The sequence below is a fragment of the Zerene cesonia genome, chromosome 18 (assembly GCF_012273895.1).
Source record: "Zerene cesonia ecotype Mississippi chromosome 18, Zerene_cesonia_1.1, whole genome shotgun sequence".
Taxonomy (NCBI): Eukaryota; Metazoa; Arthropoda; class Insecta; order Lepidoptera; family Pieridae; genus Zerene; species Zerene cesonia.
Genome location: NC_052119.1, coordinates 8,993,238 through 9,013,076, shown reverse-complemented (window position 1 = coordinate 9,013,076; position 19,839 = coordinate 8,993,238). Strand labels below are relative to the sequence as shown.

At 33.8% G+C, this 19,839-nt stretch overlaps 1 protein-coding gene across 4 annotated transcripts in view; it reads right to left on the bottom strand.

The window, feature by feature from the left end:
- The window catches only part of LOC119833867, a 166,689-nt gene that overhangs the window by 12,819 nt on the left and 134,031 nt on the right, over window positions 1-19,839 (bottom strand). For all 4 annotated transcript variants that reach the window (XM_038358076.1, XM_038358075.1, XM_038358078.1 and 1 more), the window contains 6 exons: window positions 13,459-13,556; window positions 8,175-8,806; window positions 7,419-7,550; window positions 5,521-5,699; window positions 4,251-4,390; window positions 2,608-2,744 (listed from right to left, as the gene is read on the bottom strand). In XM_038358076.1, the coding sequence (XP_038214004.1) occupies window positions 2,608-2,744; window positions 4,251-4,390; window positions 5,521-5,699; window positions 7,419-7,550; window positions 8,175-8,806; window positions 13,459-13,507 (1,269 nt within the window). In that variant the 5' untranslated portion in view covers window positions 13,508-13,556. The remainder of the gene's footprint in view (window positions 1-2,607; window positions 2,745-4,250; window positions 4,391-5,520; window positions 5,700-7,418; window positions 7,551-8,174; window positions 8,807-13,458; window positions 13,557-19,839) is intronic.

The following is a 19,839-nucleotide window of genomic DNA, read 5'->3' as shown; positions in this document are numbered from 1 at the left end:
ACTTAAATTAAAATAAGAATGACAATCGGTTTTAACAGTTTTTTCATTTGAATACTTAATTCTACATTCAAAATAATGTGAAAAATGTTTAAGAAAAATACACTTTATTTCAATCAAAAATGTTTCAGGCAAAAGTTTTTGCTTTAAAATACCTCATAAAAATAATGAATACATTTTATAAGCTATAAATATAAAGTACTAGTCTACTCTTCTTTCTGTTCCTCTGAGGCTTGCGCGTCTTCTTCTCCTTCCCCTGCATCGTCCCGTTTACCCGATTCTTCCTCTTTTACTCCTTCGCTTTCTTCACCTTCAGCATGCTCTTGACCTACATCTTCCCCAGTTCCTTCTTCACCTTCTACATGTTCACCTTCTGCTTCTTCTGGAACTTCCAATATTACCGACTTTGACTTCCTTTCGGCATCTAGTCTTGCCTTCGATATCATCGCTGCTTGAGAGTATTGCAAATCTTTGAGAATAGATTTTTGAATTTCTATTTTACTATGTTCTAGTTTCTGTCCAATACTCATTTCACTTTCTGGTATTTCTTCAGGTTCTCCCACGCTCGAGCTGACAGACGACTGTGTTGAAGTCATGAAAGATGGTAGACTATCTTTAGGTACAAGCGGTGGTTCTGTCGATGGCGGGACTAATTTGACGCTAGGAATGGTCTTTATACTTCCTAGAGAAGATGTAGAAACCACAACTGTCTCTGATGACCGTTTCTCAGCTCTAATAGATTCTTTGGATGGAGCTTTTGCCGCAGCTGCTGCAGCAGCTTTCTTTTGAACTGGTTTTGGCATAAATCCTAGGTCACCTTCTTCATACACTCGTCCAAATGAAGCCAACGTGTCCATGGATTCAGCTCGTTGCATTTCTTGATATTGTGATATAATATCTAGTAAACGCGCAAGTAGAAGTTGCCTATCCATTATTTCTCTAGATGGATCTTTTGTAGCCCAATCATCCAGTTTAAGAGCAGCTTGAACTGCGATTGCAGCTTCTCTCAATATTTTCTTTAACTTCGCACATTCTTTGAAAACTTTTGAAGCCTCCACTGTAGCTTTATTTTGATCACTCATTCTAGCATGTAAGTTTTGTTCTAAAATTCTTACTTGCAATGATAGATTTTCATTGTCTTTTGTCAGTTTCTGCACTTTAGCCTCAAGAGTTTCGAAATCATAGTTTTTCTTTTCAAAAAGCGCTTTTTCTTTTCGAATATCTTGAAAGGCGGATGTTAGCTGATCGATTACTTTAACTTGAACAACATTTTTATTGATTGCTTTATCCCTTTCTTCCTCAGCAAGTTCTTTTGCCACACGAGCAGCCCTTTCACTTTCTTTGTATTTCTCATTCTGTTCAGCTAATTTTGCTTGAGTTGATAAAATGCTATCTAATTCATTATTTATAGCAATATTTTCTCTTATAACTCTATGTGTTGAAGCCGCTATTCTTAGTTCAGTGGCATCTTGAAAATCTTGTGCCAGCTGTAAAAGACGAGCTTCCATTTCTTTTTTTAATTTATCTTTGCCAATGACAAACTTTTTTTCGGCATCGTAAATAATCCTTTTATATTTCATCTCTTGATCTTTAAAAGCTTGTTCTTGGTTATCAAATTTTCTCATCAAGTCGTCTCTTATTGCCCTGAATTCTTCTAACGTGTTTAGTTTTCCTGCCAGAAGTTTATTTTCTGAGGTCAATTGGTCTTTCATTATTGTAAAATTTCTTTCGAGCTCGTTGACAGTTTCTTTGAATTGGGCTGTTTCGATTTCTCTCGTTTCCTCCAAGCCCTTAACTTTTTCTTTGAGTTCATTATTTTCTTCATTTTTCAGATTGAGGGTTTTCTTTAAATAAGCGATAATGTCTGCTCTGTCTTCATCCAATTTATCGTAAGCTTTTTGAAGTTCTTCATTGCGTTGTTCGTATTCGTCAACTGCGGCACGAAGTCTTGCTATCTTACGATTGCAGTCGGTGACTTGTAGTTCTAAAAATGTTCTTTCTACTTCGGTGAATCCTGCTCCTCCTTTATGACCTCCTTCTTCCTTAGCTTCTTTACCCTTGTCCTTTTTTGGAGCCATGTTTGTGTATAATAATTAACTAAAATAAAAATTCAATCCAAATGCAATTTAATGCGCGAATGTTGACATGAAATATATAGATCAAACATTGCGTTGCTTGGTAACGTGATATCAGTGGTTGCTAGGATGGTAATTATTATGTATCAAGAGAGGAAAGAGTTTGTATTGTATAATTTATATATTGACTTTATTTTGCTACTGCCACTAAAGCACAAATTTTTCAATAAAACTGTTGATAAATATTATTTTACAAACGATATTAATGTACGTTTACAAATAGATATACAATTGTACCATTTATATTCAAAAAATAAAGGTTAGAATAAGAAAATTTTATATGGATATTTTGAATACTGTCCCATAGCCAGAAACTAGCCTTAAGTAAAGATATCTCGTTCTATGTAAGCATAAAATTCCTAAAAATACCCACCTTTTTAAAAGCAACGTATATTATGGGATTATATATTTACGGCAATTTACACAAAAGTCTTCATAAGCATTACTCAGTAGGCACTAAGTATCTGGTACATACCTCGCAGTATTTAGCACCGTATGCGGGTGGAGGCGAGTCGCAAAACCGATGTCTGCTGCGCGTACGCGTGGAGCAGTGTGCGGGAGCTGGACAGGCTGACCAGGGAGACCATTCCCCCCATCCACCAGCACCACCATCTACGTTTTATCATATTTAAGTAAGTCAGGAAAAATAAATCAATAGAATAGTATTTGATTTGTTTTGATTTTTTAACGGATTCTGTACGTGATTATTCATTATATTATTTCAATAGACGTTTCAGTTTCCCCGTGACCACACTCAGAAATAAGTATTACAAAATATAAACACTAGTGAGAACCTTCTGGTGTTCGATTAGCTGCTTATATCCCTTCTTTAATGCTTACTTTTGCTATATTCATTTTACCATCACCTTTTGCCCGAAATCTACAACAAAAGCGCAATTTATGAGAGTTTTTGAATAGATTATAACGCGCAGTATAATTTTCCCCGTGGGAATCTTATAGGAATACAATGTTTTATTGCTGTAGCCTATGTCAATCTCTGTCCTCCATTGTTAGATGAAAGAAAGACAAACAAACACGCCTTCGCATTTATACTATTAGTAATGGTTTTCTTTTAAATATTATTGTTATCATAGAGCAGTTCAATATGTTTGAAATTAAATTAGGCACACATATTTATTAATAGTTATTTAAATTATAATTTAGTATAATTTCAGACATCTTTTATGTTATCGATTCATTCGACAAGATGAAATGATTTGGTATTACGTATAATATTACTATAAATGTTGATTAAATTTTAGACGTCGACATTTTACATTTAACCCTGAATGTCTAATTTGTCTCGAATATTTAAGATCAAAGGCTCTGAAATCAAACTATGTTTTGAAAAATAATTCGATTATTAATTTTGATAGTCACTATCCTTCAATAAGCTTTTAAAGATATCACAAAAATTTAATGAATAATAACTGTATCAAAATTTATTTGAAGCTTATTTACCAATAAGTGGGACGCTAGTGCAAATATTACATAGCGAAGAAAGGTAAAATCAATTAAATTAAATTATTCATTTTTTCATCCACCGTTCGTTGAACTGTTAAATAATAAGTTATTTTATATTATTGTTGATTTAATACTGTTACATTTTGATATAAGTTGCTATAATAAAGATAGAGATACCGCCTTGTGCGCCGTACTGTGATTAATTAATGTGTTTACACGTCTATGTTGTTATGAATGTATAAAGCACATTAAGGTGTAAATAAATAAAGACTGTTAATAGACAACATTTAAAGGTGTTCAATATTGGTTTCTATTTTGTTATAAAGTTTGTTTTAAACATTTGGAATGTGAAAATCTAATTACCTAATGAAGGCTCCAAACCGTCTTTCGTTTTTCCATAGTGACGCCTACATATATATATATATATATAAATATATATATATATATATATATATATTTTATAAGTGCTTAAAATTTATAAAGCGTACTCCAATGCGGTACAGCACATTCCTTTTTATGTGGGGAAATCGTGCATATAGACCGCCGGGGAAGCAATCGTGGTTTATGTCTGATACCCAACGATTAAAACCCCCCTGTTTTACGTGGAGTTACTTTAGTGGAGGAGTCACGGGAGCTGGTTATAGCCAGTTATACCTGATAAAGGCAGCGTGGGAAGACAGTCCATCCGCACATCCGCGACCGCGCCAGTGACAGCTTGCGACACGTACACAAAACAGTATTCCGGATATCGTTCGCTGAACAGTCTACAGTCGAATGTGGCTGTGTGTTGGCCGCTGCAAAGAAAATTCCCATTTATTGTTTACACCATTTCATTTATCCTTACAATGTTAACCATATCCGTTTAACTATATTATTTATATTTATTTTTAATAAAGTTAACTATCTTTGGTAGTTTGAAATCTTATTAAAAGTTAGATTTTTGTTTCCACCCAAGACTAAAAAACTATTTTTATTCTTTTGTGTTTAGATACGAATAAGCGTTATATATAATCTCTATTAATATAACAAATGCGAAGGAAACTCTTTCTGTCCGTCTGTCTCTTCTTCACGCTTAAATCACTTAACAGATTTGCTTGAAATTTGGTGCCAAGATAGCTTAAGTTCTGAAAAAAGACAAAGGACAGGCATCCCAGAAATACCACCGGGATCTCTATGGGTTTTTCTTTGATTCCGTGCGAAGACGTGGCGGAAAGCTAGTATTACATAATATATTTATATAAACTAACATTTTCCCGCGGCGTCGCACGCCTTAAATTCGGAGTAGTTTAATATATATTGTTATACACATAAACCTTCCTCTTGAATCACTCTATCTATTACAAAAAAATCCCATCAAAATCCGTTGTGTATTTTTACAGATTTAAGCATACATAGGGACAGAGAAAGCGACTTTGTTGTATACTATGTACTATATACGTTTATTGCGTTAGTGCCAACGTTAATAAATATTTTACCTGAAATTTATCGGGGCTTAAGTATAGCGTTTGAGTTTTACCGTTTAATCTATAACGATGTTTACTTTTTGCTCTTGGAAGCTTAATTTTATAAATAAAAACGATAAGCTCTTGGTTGTAAATTAATCGAAAATGATACACCCAAGTTACTTGAAATATATATATTAATGAATTGAATTGAGGTTGGGGGCACCAGCTGGTAACATTGTAAAGAGGAAAGATTTGTTATTTAATCTTTTTTTTTAAACTCAATAATAGTTCTACCAATTTAAAGAGAAAACATGAAACATTGTTTTCCATTACAAAGCCCTCTTTTTATTGAGTAAACAGGTTAAATCCCTTTCTACAAAGTCACTGTCTCATTGCCTTATACAAAATTTCATTCTATCTACCGCCACGCAAAAATGTATCATACGCTGTACAGCACAGAGCTGATTATCCATACTAACCGTCTCACGCGCCTCTCCGCCACGTATCGCAGTCGCTCCGCGTCGCGCCCGAACACGCGCACTCTATCTGCTCCATCCAGCACACACTCGGGGTACTGGAAGAGGACCCGTACCCCGTCTCCGCAGGGGAACACGGAACCACCGTGCACGTTCAGCACGAATTGGTCTGACCAATCCGCCTGTGGATCGAGATTCTTTTTTTACTCTTCAACAACATTGTATAAAGAAGTAATTTCAAAATAAAATGGGCTTAAAAAGAGTACAATATATTGGACTGCCATATCACTTAGTTATTTTAATTTATCAAGGGAAAAAGAAAACATTTTAATGATATATATTGAATAATTTTTGTGTTTGGGAGGAAAGAAACAATAAAAAACATAATGGAATACAACGTACTAGTTAAAACGGAGATTAATATGTATTACCTATAATAAATAAGCATTTCTATCCCTAGAAAAAATATATAGAAATATAGATGGAATACTATCTATCACGCCATATAAAACAAGTTATCTCACGCTGCAGAACGTGCTTTTCCATTTCAATTAAGTAGATATGAATAAAATATGTGTTGATATATTATACCGCCATCTAATTTTACATTTGAACAAAATGTATGAGAAAGGATGGACATGGAACATTCGTATAATAAAAAAAACCTAGATCCAGAAAATATTCAAACATCCTTACGAAATCGGGACGACTAGTATTTTCATTCATATTACGGATTTATGTACTATATTAAGAACAATTACAATACAATTCAACACATTAGCCAAAAAGGGCATAAACCTCCGCCTCACTATATTATAATAATAAATTTGAACTCTAAGAACATTGAAACCACATAATACCATTTTGTATTATTGAATGAAAAAAAAGCAGATATCACCACCTGAGATGAACATAATTCCAGATTTCCTAAAACAACGCAATTGAAAACGGGTGACGTCAGTTTAATACGGTACGGTCAATGAATAAATAAGTGGCCAAACGAAAAAGAGGTAAAAATTCATCCGCATAAAACTCAATAAACAAAACTTTACACATTAAGCGGTTCGGACGGATCCTAATAAATAAAGGGTCCGGATAAAATATTGAGAGGCCACTCGAAAACAAATGGCCAAGAAGTACCTGTATTGAGTTTACGGGAGTTTTATGGCGAAGTGAAGAGATCAGATGCATAATAAACCGAACCCGATTGAGCGATGAACAGCTTTATGAATATTATAATAGGATTTGTGGCCCGGCGCTGTGGTTTTATAGGTTTAATAATGATACGAGGTAATGTTATTAAATTTTAGAAGAGCTATGTTAATTATATGAATGATAGTCGAAATAAGCTGTTTATTAATACATGAATAACTATTTGTAACAAATATTACTACTAAACCTCATTAAAATGGTTAGAACTAAATCAAAACCAGGCTACAAGTTAGGATTAAACTTTCAAATAAATAAAGAATCATCAAAGTCAATTCATCTATTCGAAAGTTCCGTGGTAAGAAAGCTTAAAAAATAAAGTGGACTCTTCTCATTTTTTTAAGTTGGTTGAAATAGTAAAGTTTGAAATAGTAAATTTTAATGTCACTGCCTGCATAAAAAATAAGATATAACATACGAGTATATTGTTTAAAATAAAAACTAAAAAACACGCTTTAATGATAGAACCAATTCTATTGCTTCATTTGTTCGTAACAAAGCATATGTAAGGAAATTATTTAGTACTGGCGATACTTATCAAGGTGATAGGATAAACTCATAAAAACTTTGTATTTTCACTGGTCCTTGCAAATGTACACAGTTTGAATTAAATTGAAATCTAGTGTAAAGGAGTCGGTTACATACAAACATGTAAACATATAGGTGAAGTTAATAAAAAAAATAAAGCTTACTTTAACAAAGGCCACAGCTAGGTCCTGAGGACCGGCGGCGGCAGCTGGTCGCAAGGTAAGCGCATAGTCTCCCGCCTGGCCAAAGTGTTCACACCGTAGTGTCATAGTCCTACGGCCGGGGAATCCATACATCTGTTGGATTTATATCTTATTCAGTCAGGAAGACAATGGATTATGGTAAGTCTAAAGCTTATTAGTAGAATATTAATTTATCAGAACATTGTCTTCTGTTACTTTAAATCATTTGTATTGTTGTTGAGAGACAAGTCAGGGGAAAGGCCTCCGTACAGGTGTTGTTTTGCCTCCACAATTTTGTGTTCAATGTGTAGCTACATTAAAAACAATCACATAGCAAATAATAAAGATTAAATCGTAGAAAAATTGCTTTAACTAACTTTAAAAGAATTAACAGAGCAAGGCAAAAAAATTCATTTGTATTTCACGAGGCTTTATTCCACGAGTTTAAGGTTAAGCGTCCTCTTTCAAATGTACAACTTCGTATTAATTATAGTGAATCCTTTTGAGGATTTAGCGAAATTGCACCTGAATATTTGCATTGCACTTGATTCAAATTACTAAAGAGCTTTCAACGGCTTCCATCACGTTCCCATTTAAGTTTATTTCACGGCGTTCAGAAGCATAATAAGGCGTTTAAGAAATCTGAGTTAAACCTTTTGTTGTGAAGTTACAGTTGCATGCTTAGAATAAACATTACCACGAATAAACTTTATAAATCTTTACATTAAATACACTAACCTGTTCTGAATACAGCACATGAGCATGCGAGCTGACGTTTTTGCCATCGCACAATACAGCACCGCCGCTCGAATGGCCACAGTACAAGAGTTCCAGCCAAAAATCTGCACTTGTCTGCACTGGAGTGCACACCACCTTCGGAAACTCCAGGATCGCAGTCACTTGTCTCTCCGGATACGTCTGAATCTGTTCCGGAGTGACGTCCAAGCTAGCCGTCGGCCACATAACATCGAACTTCCAAGATTTCACCACACTGTCTCCCGTTTCCATAATTCCACCATCGGTCACATCCCTCTTAACTTTGATGGTGTTGATTGTGGAGTTTTCAAAGTCGAGGAAGGTTTCTTTATCAGCGACTATTTCTAGGTAGTAAATGCCTCCTCTAGAGAAGTAGCCGCAGGGTAGAGTGAGTCGGCTTTCCGCGTCTAGAGCTAAGGGCATGGTGGCGAGGAGGCTGCGTCCGTCGTCGTCATCTCGAGCGAGGCGCACTCGCAAGCTGCCAGCGGTCACGCCACGGACGTAAATGTGGACGTCCCCGCCCAAAGCGACCAAGGTCGTGGGTATCTCGACCCATACTTGGTTGAGATCAATGCGCTCTTCGCTCGTGTACGGGTTTACGAAGAATGCTCCACCTGTAATTTATAGTTTTGTTTAAAGACCAGAAAATCAAACATGAAATAAATTAAAGGAGTTTAATGCAGAAGAAATCATCAGTCAGATAAGATTGTATTTAGAAAATTATTTGCTTCGTTATATTACAATTAATAACAGAATAAACATCTATTGATTGTTATTATAAACATAAATTTCGTGGAAAGATGAAGCTGCGATGGGCTAATTATTGTTTAAAATTATGATCTAGAATTTATTTATCTTCAAGGGAAACGATATCTATTTTGATATTCAATGTATAATTAAATTAACGGGCAATAATTTCGATGTAAATTGTACAATCTATTTCAAATGTTTTTAGCATAAATATAGCTCATTTTAAATCGGAATCATTTTAGCAGGTTCATTTCGCGCATAAAATTTCTATCGCTCATTCATAGACTTCATTTTCATAAAATATACTTAAATTCTTTCATAAATTGCGGCCTTACAGCGGTTTCATTACAACACCACTTTAAATTCATAAGCGCTCTTGAACATTAACGTCTTCCCACTTTGAACGTAGAAACTAGCTCTGTCGCAGAGTCAAAGTTGAAAAATAATCAAACAGCGCTCTAATGGAGTGTGAAACGGTTCTAAAGGACGCAAATTAATCTTTCACAGAACATTGGCTATAGATCTCAATTAAATTTTCGGATATTGAATCGAAGGGATCGTGTATTATATTGCTTTGGAGTACTATTTTATGATATAGACGGGTTGATTGATGTCGGTAGGTAATTAGTAGAATCCTGCTAAAGGCTAAAGCGAAAGTTTGTCAGTACCTACATTGAAAATAAATTTTCAAATGAATCAAATAACTTTTGAGGAAATATCTATGTAAGAAACTAATATAATGAACTAGACGCTCGTCCCGGCTCCGCCCGGATATCAAGATTCCTGTTTAATCCAATGCTAACAAAATAACTAATGCATTTAATCGGGATAATCATCTAAGTCAGCTCATACCCTGCCTGTACACGTATATATATATATATATATATATATATATATATATATATATTTCATGAAAATCCGTTCAGAAGTTTCAGCGTGATTGACGGACATTCTAACAAACAAATTTTCACATTTATAATATTAGTGTGTGAAACATTGGTACTATAATTTACGAAGTCTAAGCCTACGCGCATTCCCGAGTGCAACATTTCTCCCATGATACGAAAAGTCGACGCTGACAATCAGTTGCTTCAAGCTTAACTTGAGTCTCACGGTCGTGAAATTACGAAAACTGCGCAAATCTCCATGTTGATTATTTCAGACATCTCCCACGGGTCGTGGAAAAGGAATTGGTATTCATAAACAATGGGCAAGTTTGATGAATGGTTGCGAAAAACATATTAAGACAAATTTTTATACGAACATATTTATTATTATTTATTATTTAACACTTTATTGTGCTGGTATACAAATAAACCTTAAAAATAAAAGACTTACAACTAGACCAGCACAGAAGACGACCTTATCAATAAATAGTGATCTCTTCCAGGCAACCCACTGTGTAAAGAAATTATTATTAAATAGAACATAATACAAATTCATATAACATCTATTGTTTGAAAAATAAACAGTTTAAGATCGTTTTAGAATAATAACAGGGTTTCCTATTGTATATTTGGATTATCCTAAGTAAACGAAATTTATACTGTTTTAAAACAACACTAATATCCTACTAATACGAGGTTCGTTAACTGCGTATCAATTTAGACCATACAGTAATCCTGTTAAACAAAGAACTCATTAAACACAATTATTAGCTTAAGTATATTCAGGAATTCAACAAGAATATTAATCAGAGCACAGACCAAAGAGATAAACAAATATAATTTAACGCCCAAAATATCTTAACATTTCGAGACCGCAGAAATTGATGCGACTGTAGCCGGTGAAACTTGACCCCCGCAGCTTTGCGCGCCCTTTGAAGTTATACACAGACCGAAGTTGCGGTAACAAGTGATGGGTCAACGTAAATTGGTTTACATAAATTAAGATGTACCATTAATACTGGAAGCTGATATAAATTGCAAGAGTTTTATTCGCGAAATACATTTAACGGTGTGTGAGTGGGGCGGGAAAAAGATTTATATCGTCTTATGAGATCAAAGTGTCGTTAGGGATTGTTGATTATGTATTTATTTATTCTATTTTCATTCAATTGTATTGTATCTGGGTCGCGTTGAGCGGTTTTGTAAGCGGTAAAAGAGGTTTACGTCATCGACATGCTAATGTGATGTTGCATCATACAATACTTGTATAATGGATGTAATTATTATATACTAAATTTTACTGTTAATTGAATTTAAATTATTGCTTCAATTAAGAAGCACTCATTCATGCATATGCTTCAAAATGTTTTTAATAGACATTCAAAGTGTTTTTAACAGTGATTTACTAAGGTTCTCTAGCCAAATAACAAAAATCGGAACCATTCCATCCAGATTCCATCTGTCTGCCCGTTCTCCCTGTCCGTATATCACAGCGTATTATTCGGAAACTTTAATAGTGTATATATATAGACAACGGAGTTGGCAGATAATTATATTCGCTTACTTTGTAATAAGCGTTTTTAATTAACGTAGATTTAATAAACGATTTAAATTTACGAGGAAAAGATATCACGCAATATCACATGCTAGCCTTTATTAAAAATCTAATAACAGCTAATATTTAATAGAATACTTTAAAGGCAATATGAAAACGTCTTCCACTGAAAACCCTTATATTATTAGGATGACACAATACAACGAGCAATTGCCTTTATCACCACATCTATTAACATTCTTTTTAAAAATAAAAACATACTTTTTCATAATCAAGGTTTCCAGACGGAGGAATTACTAAAATAATCCGTTCTTAAGCGTTATTGGTAGCTTGGCTTTGCGTGTATCAGCCATAATAAATGTGTCTGCTCTCCGCCCCTAAAGTATTTACACGCGAGCGGCGACAAAGCCACGTTTTTCTTGGAATTCATTAAAAATTTCAATCGAATTACTAACACGTGCATCATCATATGTTTGGTAATTATATTCTTCTATTCTCAAGGCAAGGCTTGATGTTCTGTATGGTTTTAAATTTAGCATATTTTCTAGGAAATCTTTTGATGGTTGTTTTGTGAATAGGTACATTATACATTTTTATAGACATTTTCACTACCTCTCAAATAAGGTGTAAGTATTGTTACAAACAATTTAAAAACAGCATTTGATGAAGATAGAGAGTAGCTTACTAATGGTAAAACAATTATTAAAATCAGTTAATAGATCCAAATTTTTTCATAGCATGATATGTATGTGATACGTGAGTTCTAGTATATAATCTTACTAATATTATAAATGCAAAAGTTTAAAAGTATGTGTGTATGTTTGTTACTCTTTCACGCAAACTACTGAACCGATTGCAATGAAATTTGGTACGCAGATAGCTGGACAACTGGAATAACACATAGGCTTTTTATCCCGATATTCCTACGGGATACGGACTTACGCGGGTGAAACCGCGGGTCGCAGCTAGTAATTATATAAAGCTGAAGAGTTTTTTCAAACGTGCTTATCTCAGGAAACACTATAACGATATCAAAAATTCCTTCATCGTTTAATATTTACGTTATCCCTAATATCTAACATATAATATAGCGTAAATAAACAAACTACTTTGACCATAAGAGTAGTTTAATAAACGCTAGTGTGTACAAGTCGATATATTCATCTGTTATCATAAAAACGTTGTTTTCCAAACCCTTTGCTTATGTCTACTCGATAATTTATACAAGGGGTTCGCGGTGAATAAAATACTTTTCGCTTGCTAATGTTTTGTTAAGAGATTTATGAAGTAACTTGACCAATAGATGACGGATTTTGGAAATTTGTGCCCTATTGTAACGTGGTAAGGCAATTTTTCGTGAAGTAACAATTTCACTGAGGTGTAAAAATGTATGTGCCTATTTTGAAGGTAGAAAAAAATATAATTATTATTGGGTTAGATTTTGATATAAGAAAATTTATAAATAATTAGAAATAGCGAAATATGTTATTAAAGAGAATTGGAGAAAAAAAAATGTTTATATCTCTCAATTGCAAGGATTCAAATGAAATTATGAAGCAGTGTTTTATGTTTATTCTCATATGTACAAAATGATTACATCAACTATAACAATGCAAAATTTGGAAAATTATGTCTTGTAATTTAGATACTTGCTTCTGGTGTAACTGAACTTGAAATTTATAGAAGTTTCTGTATGCTGAGACAAATAAGAATTCTGTTACTTGAATAAATATCTTCTATTCAATGTTCCTAAATATATTTTACCAGCAGTTTGCCCAGTGATACATGTATAAACTAAACCGGTTAAAAATAAATATTATAACGAAACAAAAAAAGAAAAACACGCTCACTTCATGTTGAAAATTAGAAGGGAGGAAATTGTTTAATCCTGGCGATTCTAATCACGGTAATCAGACTACTATGCAATTATTACATTATCACTGATCCTTGCAAGCTATACAAAGTTGTTCTAAACAGTAAATAATATAAATCTTTCGAAGTTGATCAAAGTCGAGTCCAAAGTTGTCGGTTACATACAAACATACAGTTAATAAAAGCGTATTAAAACACTCACCAGCCAAAACTAGGAGCCGCAACACAGCGGCGATGTGCGCGCGGCACATTCTGCGTCACCGCGCCATTAATCTACCCTCCACCGATCAGCCATTGCATCTGTAACAATCGAATATTATATAGTTTGCTAGCTGCATGCCCCGGGTCTGCACGCAGACAATTAATGTAATTGAAATAACATATACTATCTTTTTATGGCTTATTCCTAATTATGGCTTGAATCCTCATAGGAGGCCTGTGTCCCAGCAGTGGGAACATATATGGGCTGATGATGATGATGATGATCCTATATTTTAAGTTGGATCGAACTGTACATGATGTGGAAATTTGATTAAAATCGGTTGAGTAGTTATGGGGTCAATAACGGACAAACAACTTGACAGGTAATTTATTTACATTTATTTACGGAGCTGCATAAACGAGCGACTAAGATACTTAAATAAAGAGGAAAAAACATGCATCGTCTCGCTATAGGTTATATATATACAACCTAATATATAGGTAAAGAATATTCCAGAACTACAGTTCTGCAAATTACACAAGCGACATCTATTAATCAAGAGTTCACATACAAACAGCAACTCTGCGAAGTTTATACACTAATATTGACCGGCCCCCGGTCCAGCAATAACCGGTTATATCCGGATATACCCTGCTACAGCCGGCTATGACCGGTTTACGACTTTCATAAATTCACAACAATATTCCCTGTGATCTTTGTTTGACGAATACCAAAATTTGAATAATAATGATTACGATGTTACTAATCCCGTCATTAATGAGGAACTAGAGGTAATATAATTGAAAGTCTGATGACGTATTCTATAATGAACTTATTTCAATTAAAAAAATAACTTTTAACTTTTAACTTTTAACTAAATTAACTTAAATTAACATTTCAATGTTAAGATAGGTAAATTTTTAATTGACATTTTATGTGTTTCACAGATTGTATAATAGTTACTGCGTTTCGTGTACAAGCAATCTGTTCTTAATCTAGGGATATAAGAAGCCAATTCGCTATAACAGTAATAACGCGCGAAATAAAGACAGCATTTTTTTCAAAGAGTTATGAACATATAGAAAAATTAACAATAGTTCAATAGAATCCACCCACCCATACAGCATACGAACGTACAGACACGTACAGACACGTACAAATACGTGCACACACTCGCACATGACCTACACACGCATACTCAAACACACAATACATAAAGATACAGCACACACCCATAATGGAAATGATTTCAAGAAAATTTCAGGACTAATCACAGGATATCTTAAAAAAATTGGCTTCCATGATTATAAATGGTAAATAATTTAATCCTGTGATCACGACCTAAAACCGCTTAAAGCCAGTTGAACAACTGAACGTTTCAGTTTGAGTTTAAGCGCTGTAAAGTTCGCAGTAAGTATCAGGTTTACATTATAGACACTGAAATTCAGCGACCAAAGATAACGAAACTTAATGAACTGCCAGAGAGCAACATTCAATAAGCCCGGGATGAAATATGGCGTCTACAAATCAACACGCCACTGACCAACCCATTATTTACGCTAAAACACTGCTTTTAGGAGTGATTGAATTGACTTACTGAAACAAGACCATAACTTCATTATGTTTAAATAGTGTATTCTGTAGTCTAAATAATGATTGAGGCAAAGTTCATGTAATTGCTGCGAACAATTCAAACTCAAACATTTATTCAATCGGACTTCTGAAAGAAGATTTTATTGACACGATTGACACGTTTTAAGCGTCGGGTACAAACATATGTATAAAAAATAAACAATTTGAACTCAGTGTGTATAAATATAAATGTAGACATACTTATCGTGGCTTTTATGCTTTATAATAACACTAGCTTTCCGCCCGCGGCTTCGACCGCGTGGAATTTGTTTATATCGCGCGACATGGTAAGTAGTAGCCTATAGTCTTTTCCAAAGTCTAGACTATTTATTTGTCAAAATTGGTTAAGTGGTTTAGGTGTGAAATAATCTTACATGGTTGTATGTTTGACAATAAAGAACTTCCATAAAAACTTTTATCCCCTATTTCAACCCCTTCTACCATTTTATTCGCAATAAAAGTATCCTATATCCTTTCTCAAGTTTCGATCTATCTTCATACTAAATTTCATCAAAATCGGTTCAGCGGTTTATGAGTGAAAGCGTAACGGACAGAGTTACTTTCGCATTTATAATATAAGTAAGGATTTATACATCTTAATCTCTTTTCTTCTATTTACATCAAATGCAACGAATTCCATATACGACTAATATTAAAAAAAAAATGCATACGTAGTTAAGTAAATCTAAATATTTATATATTTTACACATAATAGATTTTTTACATACATCCTTCCTACTAATCTTACTTATATTATAAATGCGTAAGTTTGTAAGGATGTGTGTGTGTTTGTTGCTCTTTCACGCAAAAACTACTGAACCAATAGCAATGAAAATTGGTGAGTAGACAGCTGGACAACTGGAATAACATATAGGCAACTTTTTATCCCGATATTTCTACGGGATACGGACTCACGCGGGTGAAACCGCGGGGCGCAGCTAGTATTATAAATGCGAAAGTTTGTAAGGATGTGTGTTTGTTTGTTGCTCTTTCACGCAAAAACTACTGAACCGATTGCAATGAAATTTTTTACGTAGATAGCTGGACAACTGGAATTACATAAAGAATACTTTTTATCCCGATAAGGACTTACGCGGTTGAAACCGCGGGAAGCTAGTAGTCGATAATCGTAAATTACAATTACATGTGGCGTGCTCATTCGGTTAACCGCGGAACTGTACTCCAGTACGACCAATAATGTTGAGGTTGTAATTAAATAGTTATAGATAATTAAATTAGTTTCATCGCTGAACTCATTTCATTACGGCAGCTTTCGATTCTTGGTCATTGTTTTTATTTGACTATATGATACAAATATTACGCAATAAACACTTGCCATGGACTTGTAATGAAGATAATATCAGAATATATATTATTTATCTGCTTTTTCTCGACGATTAAGCGATTTGGATGAAATTTGGTACGTAGATAGTTTGAGACCCGATAAAGGACATAAGATCATTTTCATCCCGGAAATACCCTCGGGACTACCTAACTTTCCTACTACGATGGCAGCGAAGTCGTGGACAGAAGGGTAGTATAAATAAACCCAAAAAATGCAGTATCCATCTGGGAAGAGGGTAAAAAATTCCTTTACCAGCAGGAACCCCCATTATTGCTGAGACATGGGCTATAATTCACTTTTACATCAGGTTTTTGTTTTACCCAGGGAGAGCCGGGACAAACGGCTAGTAATTAATAAATGTACCTCTTTAAACTCACCCGGGGATTATATTTTTATGAATATTCTCACGAGAAAAGTCATAAAAGGGTGGAATAAACAGCCGCTCTTGGGTCGCAGCAGCATTTAAAATAGCCCATTAATAATTAATTACTCTTTTATAATAACATCGCCTGAAACATTATACGAAAATTACGCTACTTAAATTTTTGATTATTAAAGCTATTTTACTAAGGTTTTAGGTTTTCACTGTTAGTATGCCCTGCGGTTTCACCCACGTCGATCGTAGGTCCAATATATGGCGCTATTTAATACATTATTGTTTTTATTTATACCCGAAGTTCTTGAGAATAACATGTATTTTTATTGTGACATTTTTTTTATAAACACAACTTAATTGCAAATATTTGTTCTTAAATAGTACAAGACCGCAATTAAGCGGGAAAGAAAGCGCTTCCAAGCTTTGGAGAAGGCTTTGCCCAGCATTAGAACATGACTGTCTAGTTATAACAATAGAAACCTACACGTTGTACAGTCCAGTACTTCCTTAACGGGTCTGGCTTCTAGCAAGTAATCCAGAACTTTTCCTTTAAAATATGTTCCAATCTGACGATGATCGAACACAGCACTCTCACCGCATTGTGTGTAACTTCAGGTAACAGAAACTTTCAGGAGCCAAGTTTTCTCATTATGAAGATGTCAACCGCCTCGTTAACAACTTTTATACCGTTGTTATAGGAGTGTTTTGATTCCAGAATCTCTGGTAAGGTTGCTTGTTAGGAGATCTAGACATTTACAGTCTGATGGTTTTGTGGATGATAAATAAAATAGGGTTAACACAATGGACAGCGAAGAAAGACTAAAAAATCTTATCCTAAAAACATAAATAAAAAATTAAATTCAGTTGTATCACTTTTTACTGTTTTTCAGTGGTCTCTCCGTAGTGACTGGACCGACCGTTGCAAGACGTGAGGTGGAAAAGTAGACTGGCTACTGAAGTCGATATTTACACACTATATTTATATATTAATCTTTATCTTTAGAGTAGTGGTTGTTCAGAAGTGAAGGCTTCAGACTTCAATCGAAAAGTCAAATAAAAGGTTCCGAAACCAGGTGAGCGTACAAATTAACAGATTTTTCAATTAATTTATCAATGTTCAAAATGCATGCGTGCATTTTCGTCAGTTCTTATCCATTTAGAAGGCTAAATTCGTGATAGATGGATTCTGTTATCTAATCATAAATAATTCCTTCGAATTAAGTTGCTCGTGCAACACGCAATGCCTTCTGAACATTTCTTGATTAATTATGCCCCCGTCTTAGCGCAAATGGCGTAGAATTGCAGTGGTTTGATTGCATTATTTGTAATGCAGTACTTTTGTGGTTAAGTGTTAATTTTCTTCTTTATATATATTTTTCAAATAAAGTAGTCTTAGTTTTTAACTTAATTTTGTTTTGATGGCAGTAATCCAGCATTTTGCTTAGTGTTTGGTTCTGTTTTATGTTAGAGTTTAATTCTGCTACAATATTATTTCGTGTGAGGTAAGAATTCACATCGATACTTAGCATTTTTTAATCTAAGTCATCTTAAATAAGAAAACCAGGTGATATATCAACTGCCTGCGCCCTACATGTAGGTGGGTGTACATTTTTATGTTCACCTGCATTGTTTCTATAACAATTCTATTTGTAACAGCAGATACTTTTTTGCAAGTATCAGAGGTGACATTGATAAATAGTTTCTAATCTATACTAATTTAAAAATAATATAATTTATTACTATTTTAACACTTCATAGTAACAATACAATACAATAACTAAAACGTTGTTTTAGATTAATTGTCCAAGGCACATTTGAAATTATCAAACGTTCACTTATAGTATAATAGCGACCATAATAGACCTCGTAATTACTGTACCATTAATATCCTGGACAGTTACTTAATAGACAAATGCTTTTGTCTTGTTTGGACAGCGGTTAGGCAGGTGTTTGTCTGGATTAACATTAGTAAGTACCTACATGAGCTGCATGGGTTTCCTTGTCATATATTACATTTCTATTATAACAGTAAAGCGAAATTAAATATTTTTTTCACCTAATGATGTTATGTGTGTGTGTGTGTGTGCAGACACGGATGCGTGAGTGTGAGATAATACAGTTTTTAAAGATATTCTTTACGAATTTCCTTATATACAAGTATAAAAATACTATGAAATAAATTGCCATTTACGAGTATAAATAAAATTAATATTATGTCTATGTACGTGCATAATTTTTTTTTATATTACTGTCTCTATCAGCAACTTAGTAATTTGAAAGATCACTATACCAAATTGCAGCATTTACCTACAAATTAGTTTTTTTAATTTTTTATAGTTATGCAATATTAGACATTATTTTATATAGATATAAAAATAAATAGAAAAGACTCCAATAACACAGAACTGTCTTAGTGAATGTCTTGTCTATTCGTCAGTAAATTCTAAATATTATATGATTTAATAATCGAAATCGAAAATTATATAGGAATTTCTAATGCAATGTTCGAAATTGATTTATCAAATGGAAATTGGAAGGAATTTAGGCAAGGTTTAGGAGAATTTCCAATTAATTGAATCACAAGGGTTTGTGTGACAATAGCCTTAATTAGTTGAATTGTAACCCTACATGTGTACATAGGAACGTATTAAATTTCTCATACATATTGATGTGGCTATTAATAACTATAGCGATATGCTAGTTTGTTTTAGTATGCTCCGAGGTTCTATTGGAAAGAAAAATGCTGAATCTAAAAGTTAAAGGCTCAGATTTCGTGAATTTTAAATCACTACAACAATACAGTATAGGTACATTTATAAATGTGAATAAAAAAAATGTTTGTTAAACTCCTTTGTCCTTTTTATACTTATGAATTAGTTTAGTTTAGTTAGCTAAGGAAGGAATATCGGGGAAAAAAGTTGCCTATATGTTATTCCTGTTGTCCAGCTATCTACCAAATTTCATTGCAATCGGTTCTGTAGTTTTTGCGTGAAAGAGCAGCAAACACACACACATCATTACCAACTTT